The sequence below is a fragment of the Pseudocercospora fijiensis genome (genome assembly GCF_000340215.1).
Source record: "Pseudocercospora fijiensis CIRAD86 unplaced genomic scaffold MYCFIscaffold_17, whole genome shotgun sequence".
NCBI classification, from domain to species: domain Eukaryota; kingdom Fungi; phylum Ascomycota; class Dothideomycetes; order Mycosphaerellales; family Mycosphaerellaceae; genus Pseudocercospora; species Pseudocercospora fijiensis.
This window is the reverse complement of record NW_006921548.1, coordinates 609967-618255: the sequence shown is the minus strand read 5'-3', so window position 1 is coordinate 618255 and position 8289 is coordinate 609967. Positions and strand designations below refer to the sequence as shown.

The window sequence follows — 8289 nt, the reverse complement described above, 5'->3', positions numbered from 1 at the left end:
CTTAATCCGCCTTGCAAGACAGCTATTTAACAAGTACTATAGTCTTAACTAACAGACAGCCGTCTATATAATAGCAGTACTTCTATATCTAACTCGTCGACTTGCCTAGCTTAAGAAGCGCTCGGAGGTAGACATTGAGATCTTATTAGACCTTAGGAGGTTACTATAGAAAGACTATAATAGCCGCTATAGAAGCCCTTAGCCGTCTACTTCTAAAGGCAATTTAGAAGGTCTTACTGCTCTCGAGCGATAGCAAATTAAGTCTCAAACTAACCTAGTTGCTACTAACGAAGACCCCTTCGAGACCTTTATTTAAGCGACACCTACTATATTGCCTATTATAGGCAAGGATGGCAAAAACAGGCTAGTCTATATAACCGCCATTAAGTAGTAGCTATAATAACGACCTTCAAACTAAGCGCTCGCACAACTAGCTATTAATATATTGTTAGCCTTTAGTATATTAGCCGAGTTAGAACGGACCTTTAGTTAGAGCCGCCGCACTATATTATAGGAGCGCTTACAACTTAGTAGTAACTATATTCGGATAAGTGAGTGTTTAAAGAATTAGCTAAGAACAGGCCTCGTTATAGATATACTATTACAAGAGCTAGCATTATTAGAAGAGGCGGAAGACAACGACCTAGCGGCTAGATATAGTGTGTTAATCGTTGACTACGCTAAGAGCATATAAATACACCTCCTTCTTAACTATAACGACTACTAGCACTAATTGTATAATTTAATTATATAGTTAATTACTTACAATTAGTTGTAATTGTAATATTCGCTATATAATTGTAATTAATCAACAATTAACAACTATACACTACCTAGTTAACCCCGTGTTAAGCAAAGCGCTTAGTAATCCTATTCTATACTCTTAAGTCAGTCTTAGTTTAGTCGTATACGAACGGGGAGTTTGCTAAAGATCTGATAATTGATTGTTATTCCCCTAGGATAGGACAACCGGTCGACTCCTCTAGCCGATAGAGGACCTAGAGCACCGCTCCCGGAATTGGGGATTTACGTTATATATAGGAGAGTAGGACGTCTCCGATCTAATATCGAGTAGCTTGGAGGAGCGGCTAGGAGCTTTCGATTAAGCGGGTATTGAAGTCGACGTCTGACTAGCTAACACATCTCCAGCCGCCTAAGCACGGCTCGCTGTTCTTACATATTGGGGTAGTGAAACCGCCGTCCAGGCTCATTATCGAATTTCTTAGCATGCATGTATGAATGCAAGGTTGAGCGCGGTCTTGGCGTGGGCTCAGAATTTTTAAACGTCCTCGCAACGCATAGGAGAAGCCGATCGGTCGACGAATCGATATGAGCGTGCGACTTTCCGTTGCTCGCGATTCTGCCTCTCACCCTTCAGCTATAGAAGTCTTCGACGCTTAGGTTTCTGGTCATCGATCTGCATTTAAAGCTGCTGAGTATCACCGCGCCTTAGGAATCGGTCTAGCTATTCGACGCAGATGAACTTCATCACCTATCTGAACCTCCTTCCGGACATCTGGTGTTCAGCACCTCGCACTGTCTTCGTAAAAGCGCATGCCTTTTGAGCATGTCGTTAGCTCCCTCAAAGCATTGACAACGAATGCTTGCTGTCGAATGCTGACTTTCGGGGAGTTTTATAGATTTCTAGAATGCTTTGTGAAGCAGACTTCAGCAGCCTTCAGATTTGTGTCGTCCTTGCCTCGATAGATTCGGTGTAACCGACTCGAAAATCACTGAAGAATGCTGAAAGATGCTGTAGGCCGCTACAAAGTCCGAGGCTGACTATGTGTAGGAGGAGTCCTAGGTTGATTGCCTTCTTTCGCTTTGCCTTCTTTTGCTTGAACTGGCGGAGACTTGTGATCAAGCCAAAGTCGCATCAGACGCAGCACGAGGGTGTTATCGAGAGAGCAAGAACGTTGCGCGATAGAGGGAGAGAGCTTAGACTTGAGAAATGAAGGGCGGAGCAGCACATGCAAGCGTCTATGACGACTGGACAAAGTAGACGAGATATGAGATGGTCGTGATACCATTCACAAGGAACTTTGTCTTCTTCTGGTGCGGTAACAAGTTGGGAGGAGGATGAAACGCCAGATGCGAGGGCGAGCGAAATAGGCTAGTTCAAGAGCTGCCACAGCGATCCCGCGCCTGCTCTCCATGACTGCTGTGGAGTGGCACATCATCGGCTCTGCCGCCTGAGCAGGTGTGTCTGATGTGGTATAGACGCAGTCAAAGGAGGCAAGGACGCATTGAAACTCGGGTGCTGGTGTCGACTTGGAGTCGCTCAAAGCTATACCGGAAGATGTTTGCTTGTCTTTGGCACGCTCGGAGGGAAAGGCTCAGGTATGCGTATCGTCAGACTTATCCGAAAGAGTTCCAGAAGCTGGTGAGAAGTCCAAATTCTCCAAACCCTGCCATATTAAGCATTGCGACAACATGGACTTCGTTGAAAATGGAGTAAGGCCACGATGAGCTGTAAGCAAGCGACTGATGCGTCAAAGTAGGGTAGGATCGAGTTGATGGATCGGACGGGACGACCACGGATGGAGGAGGAACGTACATGGTGAATTAGGCCCAGGTATGTCCGACTATGTAAATTCTGACCGCTTTGAGGCATAGTGTCGATAGTATGATCATGCGATTGACCCGCACTGATGCGCTGCGTCACTGTGCTTGATGTCAGTAATCTGCCTTTATGCCAGTTCTCCCTTGAGGATAAGGCAGCAGCATGTGCTCAAGCAGACCAAACATTGATGTGCTGCCATTACTCCACTTCTTTGGACGTTGCCTCGGTTTGAATGCTCCGAGAAGGGGGTAGAAATGACGAAGTTGGCCGAGAACAATCTGCGCGTGTTGAATATAGTTCATTGCCATAAATGCTGCTCGACATATATCTGCTGCTCGAATATTGACCGGATAGTGGGTGTGCTTCGAAGAGGGTCAGATCGAGTGCGTTCGCAATTTGTATAAGGATGTGAGCGTGTAACCTCTGAAGCTCCGATAGAGAATAGTATCAAGATCCAGTGGCGCATGTTTCTTTGGTGTTGTCGATTCGCATCGAGAATCGCAAGCTAAATGAGATAATCCTCATCCACGGTCCCCTCCGCTCGACGAGAACAAGGCTGGGAATTGATTTGCGCTCCGACAGTACAAGGCCTGATAGGCGAGGGCACTTGATCATGGTAGTGATCTTGTCCAAGGCGCTTGACTTCTGTACCATCTGTCGAAGCTACCAATCTTCACACCAAGAGCCCAGATGTTATCGATGACCATCCGCATCCTTTTGCTAGAGCCCGTGAGTCATAGAGACTCGCGATTTGGTACTCGTCGACCCAAGTGCTCGTGCTTATTGTTCATCGGCCAATCGAATAGTCTGGCCATGTCTCTCTTCGTAATCTCGTCAAGCGCCAGTGAAGTCATGATCGAGCTATTGCAACCTAGTAGTGGCAATCGTGAGACATGAACATCACTGTCGTGATATGACAACGTAAGGTATGCGTATCTGCCCTCGCTCGAAGTCTGTCGCCAGAAGCCATCGGCACGATGCAAGATCCAACGTGGTGGCAGTGGCATCCTTTTTGGCATTCATCTCTAGGAGCACACCGGAAGTCGTATCGAAAGACCAGTACATGAGCCTTGCTAGCGTTTGCCGTCGTCTATTGCTAATGCAGTGTCACTGGATGGAATTGACGAAATTCGGGGAACTTCAGAAGGTTTCCAAAGCTGTATTGTTGGCTTCCCGCCATCTGCCTACTCCAACGCTCACGCTGGCTGAGATGATTCTCAGTACGTAAGCGCCAAGTAGTGATGTGGCGCAGCCACAGATGCCAACACTGGCGTTCTCAAGCTCGTACGCAAGCTGGAAGATCCACTAAGATGCCGACATTACGGCAGCTGCTTTTCGCTGGCATGCCGCTACTCAGCCATTTGAAGTTCTGAAAACTCCTCGTCGCTTGCGCCGAAGTCTATCCAGACATTAGCTGCTTTCAATCATATCTTCTGTCTTGTCTACACTTGCAAAAGAGTAGCTTTCCCTCCAAGTCAACCACTCCTTCTAGGCTTGCGCATTGAAGCACCCATCAATGCAAGATGTGGCGTGCCGGCGACAGCAAACGCGGCCCTGGAGCGAAGGAGATGGAATTAAATGAACATATGAATGGAAGACGAAGTCTTGAAATCTCGACTCTGTGCCAGAAGACAGCGGCGATGAAGCGCAATGCGGACGGATCGAGCCAAGGATGTAAGGGTAAAGCGTTCCGCTACCGAACAGAATCGAATGTTGAGAATCTGTGCCATTTGGCAAGACTAGCAAAGTCCTGACCCTGCTTGGCTTCGTATTCGGTCTCTTCTGGTTGTATATCGCGCGCGGAGTCGGCGAGGGTGGGGCTCATCTTGCCTCTTCTGCTGTATATGAGGCTTCAACTGTCATCGTCCAGCGCCTTCTTGGCCGTGTTTCAGCAGCTTTGAGCAGTGGAGAACGTGAGCAAGCGCAGATGTCGGTGTGCCTCTGCAATGCCGGATCTGTCTGAAGTGATGCTGTTTCGAAGTCATCACTCCTGTCCTTCGACTGCATCGGCATCTCATCCTATCGAGAATTGATTGTCCCATATCTTCATGTCTGCGTTGAGAGAGATCCAGCTGGGATGTTGCAAGGAACGTTGCGAAATTGATTGTTCACTCGATGCCGTTCGAGATGATAAGCCCGGCGTCGGGCAGCCATAACCGCAAGTCCACCAGTCATCCTGAAAGGGATGCAGCTCAATCCAAGACAAGGTATCTCGTTGGCAGCACATTCGACAAGCAGCGAGAGGAGAGCAAGCTTGCTTCGTGAGCTTATGCATCAAATCATCATCTTAGTCTCTGTTTGCAGGGAGCCATTCCGGAAAATTCCTCGTTGGGTCGAGGTTTCAAACGTGAATTGCATTCATGGCAGCAGGTATTCGAGTGTACGCCAGAGAACAGCGGTCATCATCTGCCGCACCATCATTGTCGTGAATTGTGGCTTGTCACTGTCGTGTCCATCCCGGGGTGACCAGTGACTGAGCTGAGCAACGCAGAGGGTATGAATTCCCACGGATGCACGAAAAGTGTGGTAGTATGGAAAGAACAAGAACATCGTTTGTCCTCGAGGCGTTGTGTAGAGTGAGTGAAGATATTGCTGTATCAAAGTCTCATCAAAGTGCTGGGGCTCGATGAGGTCACTCTGGCTCGGCTTATATAGTAGTAGTCTCCAGGGCAAGATTTGGTAGGAGGGTGCCAGAACGTGGGGAACCCTTGCCAGAACGTGGGGAACCCTTGCCAGAACGTGGGGAACCCTTGCCAGCCAGGCGAAAAAGAGAGCCGCCTTGGCAGACGCGATGACGTCGCTGACAAGCAGGCTCTATTCTTTGGTCCCGCAACACACCTTGATGCGATATACACCTCGATCGAAACTGCGGAATGCCACTGCTCACGCCTGCCTTCACGATCTTACTACGCTACACCCCGCACTGCGCCAATTGGGGGGCACATTGGCTTCGAAACATCCGGGCAAGATGATAATCTTGAGTTCGAAGACGATGCGGCCAACACTGCGCAATGATCGCAGCCACCATATTGAGCTCCATCTTCGGCACCGACCATGACCATGACCACCACCGTTATGCGCAGATGGGAGCGCAGAAGTCGAGCAGAAGGAGGTACAAATGCAACATCAAGACTCGGGGTTCCGTGCTGCGACCGCTCCAGCCTTGCTATAGCTCAGACACTGTATACTTTACTGTTCCGTGCCGTGAAATAAAAGAGATACCAGTAGCAGGGTACGACTGGGTCGGGACGCCACTGCAGGTGCGCAATTGGCATGGAGGTGCCACCAAACCAGGGCGCCCAGCATCTCTACGTGGGACTTGTTGAATGAGCCAAGGCGGTCATCATGAGCGGCCCTTTTGCTGTCAACATTGCGACAATGGGCAGGCATTGACTTCGGGGTTGGCTTTGAGGATAGTGTCGGCTCGCTCGATCACGCTACAGAACACATGACTTATCCGCTTTCCAGGTGAGATGATGCCAGCATGGCGAGCTACCACAGCAGATACATGGTACAGCGAGGATGCGACTTTAGAGCGATTGGGCAGCAAATTTGACGCTGCTGACGTTGATGCATTCTCTGGCCTCGATTGATTGCCCGTGCGTGGGCATTCTAAGTCGGTAGGCTTTTCAACTTCATTTCAACCGAGCTTTTCGCTTGCTCTCTTACGGTATGCCGGCGATATATGCTTGATGTCGTGGTCCTAGCCTTTACACGCTGGAGCTCCACGTCGTCGAAGAATCCGCCTATGAGAGTTACCGGCAATGCCTCTGTGCAACATCACTCGAACGCGGCAGCGGGATTGGAGCTCGGGCTGCATGACAAGGTCTCATGCTCATCATCCGATACTCTTCCTGTATCAAATGAAGTCTTCGGGAACAAGCAGTCGCCACTGGAGCCAAATTCGACTATTTTGCAATCACATCTTCGCATCATTTGCCATCAGACTAGATTGACAAAATGTCGTCAGATATGTGACGCAACTCTGAGGCTAGAACTACCTATACCCCGAGTTGAAAGCAGTTGCGCTGCTTCGACAGCAAGCACCACAAATGATTCCGCCAAGAACAGCCCCGAAACGATGGTACACTGCAGTATAGCATTAGTGCATTGTTCGCTTGAACCACGACAAACAACACCGACAGCCCCTTTGAGTGATAGTCGCTCTGCGTAGTTGGCTCATGCTTCCTGCAGTTGAGCACACAAAGAGCTGCTGGGAACTACCCCCTCGCGAGATACTGCTTTTTGGTTCTTGACAATGGAATCTCAGGCTCATCGCCACAAGCTGTCGCAAGTCGAGTACACAGGTCAATGACTTCAGATACACTGAAACTATTGCAACCACCTGCGAATATGGCCCTGAGGAAGTTGCGCTCGATTGGCTCTGCTGATCCTGGCCCTAGCGACGATGAAGAGCGGTGCCACCTACAACTCCCCGTCGAATCATGTCCTGCTCAAGCTATTCTCATTCCTGTAGCCGACACCCAATGATACATATTGCGAAACATGTAGGCGCATGCCCAATTCAAAGGCTCATACTCTTGAACGGCCACAGATTTTCCCCAAGGAACGCAACAGCGCAATCATACCGGCATAACGCTCGCTTCCGAACATGTCAACCAGCACTAGTGAGAGCTTACCGAGCAAGTCCTTCTGCTTAGTGCAATCGATCTCAAAATTTGGGTCCACTTGCCGAAGAATGCACTTGACGCATCATTTCTGTAGTACGAGTCGGAGTCAGAGAGGCTGAACCACTTTGTAGCTGACAAGGAATCTAAGGTCCATACACTCATAAGCTGCGGATGTCGACGGCGGATGATACCAAATGATCTATCAGGGAGTAAAAAGGGTTGCTGACTCGCACACACAGGATTGGACAGAAGTGCCACCGCGCGCAGCAATCACCATTGCTAATGGAATCAACGGACGTCACATCTGCAGCACATACATGGAAGTAGTCGCACCAAGCACGCAAGCGGAACCGCAAACCACCGCAGCGAAGGCGAGAATGATGCCACGAACGCGGACAATCCGGTAAAAGATGTTTCCGGAATAATTTTAGAATCGGTTAGGGTACTTAGATAGTAAGATTCTATTAGGGAGAATAGTATAAGTGCTCTAATAGTATACTAAAATTAAGGTTTTAAAACTTATCCCTAACCCTATCGCCCTTAGTAAGCGGTCTAGGTCGCTCGGGCGGACAATCCGGTAAAAGATATTTCCGGAATAATTTTAGAATCGTTTAGGGTACTTAGATAGTAAGTTTCTATTAAGGAAAATAGTATAAGTGCCCTAGTAGTATACTAGATTAAACTTTTAGTACTTAGCCTTAACCCTATACGACTAATTCCGCCGTTCTAATATCGTAGATACTTTAAATAAATCTCTCCGGTCCTACCCTATCTATTAACCTTACTAGATAGTAAGGACTAATATCCTAGAATTTCCGACTTATTTCTATAGGCACTTAGTACTAGATCTAGTAGTAGAACTATACCCTACTACCCGATTGCGTACTTAGAACGTAGAAATAATACTATCGTCTCCGAGAGCCTTCATTTCTTTACCTAGAGATTTTAATCGAATTACTTAGAACCCCTAGCTAATTTAGATAAAAGCTAAGTACTAAATATAGTACTAGGGTACTTAGAACCTTAGTATTACTAGTATAATACTCCTAGGTCGTAGTAGAACGCGTAGTACCCCGAGTCGGCTTCTAGAACTCT

At 48.1% G+C, this 8289-nt stretch overlaps 2 protein-coding genes across 2 annotated transcripts; one reads left to right on the top strand and one right to left on the bottom strand.

The window, feature by feature from the left end:
• Positions 1-1102: 1102 nt before the first annotated feature.
• On the bottom strand, positions 1103-2614 carry MYCFIDRAFT_180395 (uncharacterized protein; the record flags this gene model as incomplete). The annotated part of the gene is made up of 12 exons (XM_007934194.1): positions 1103-1130; positions 1162-1364; positions 1396-1405; positions 1444-1461; positions 1493-1644; positions 1668-1699; positions 1735-1853; positions 1890-2052; positions 2087-2335; positions 2359-2399; positions 2431-2438; positions 2465-2614. The coding sequence occupies 12 exons, from the start codon at positions 2612-2614 to the stop codon at positions 1103-1105; spliced, it is 1173 nt and encodes a 390-aa protein (XP_007932385.1).
• Positions 2615-2651: 37 nt separating this feature from the next.
• On the top strand, positions 2652-7601 carry MYCFIDRAFT_180394 (uncharacterized protein; the record flags this gene model as incomplete). The annotated part of the gene is made up of 31 exons (XM_007934193.1): positions 2652-2780; positions 2809-2916; positions 2942-2977; positions 3009-3038; positions 3069-3219; positions 3249-3407; positions 3442-3484; positions 3516-3563; positions 3593-3641; positions 3669-3787; positions 3822-3929; positions 3978-4037; positions 4071-4243; positions 4282-4498; positions 4529-4654; positions 4699-4824; positions 4855-5011; positions 5042-5114; positions 5145-5194; positions 5247-5544; positions 5585-5875; positions 5900-5926; positions 5950-6031; positions 6056-6074; positions 6098-6166; positions 6213-6733; positions 6763-6981; positions 7023-7177; positions 7212-7246; positions 7289-7412; positions 7444-7601. 31 exons carry the CDS (start codon positions 2652-2654, stop codon positions 7599-7601), a joined length of 3960 nt encoding a protein of 1319 aa, XP_007932384.1.
• Between the last annotated feature and the right edge of the window lie 688 nt (positions 7602-8289).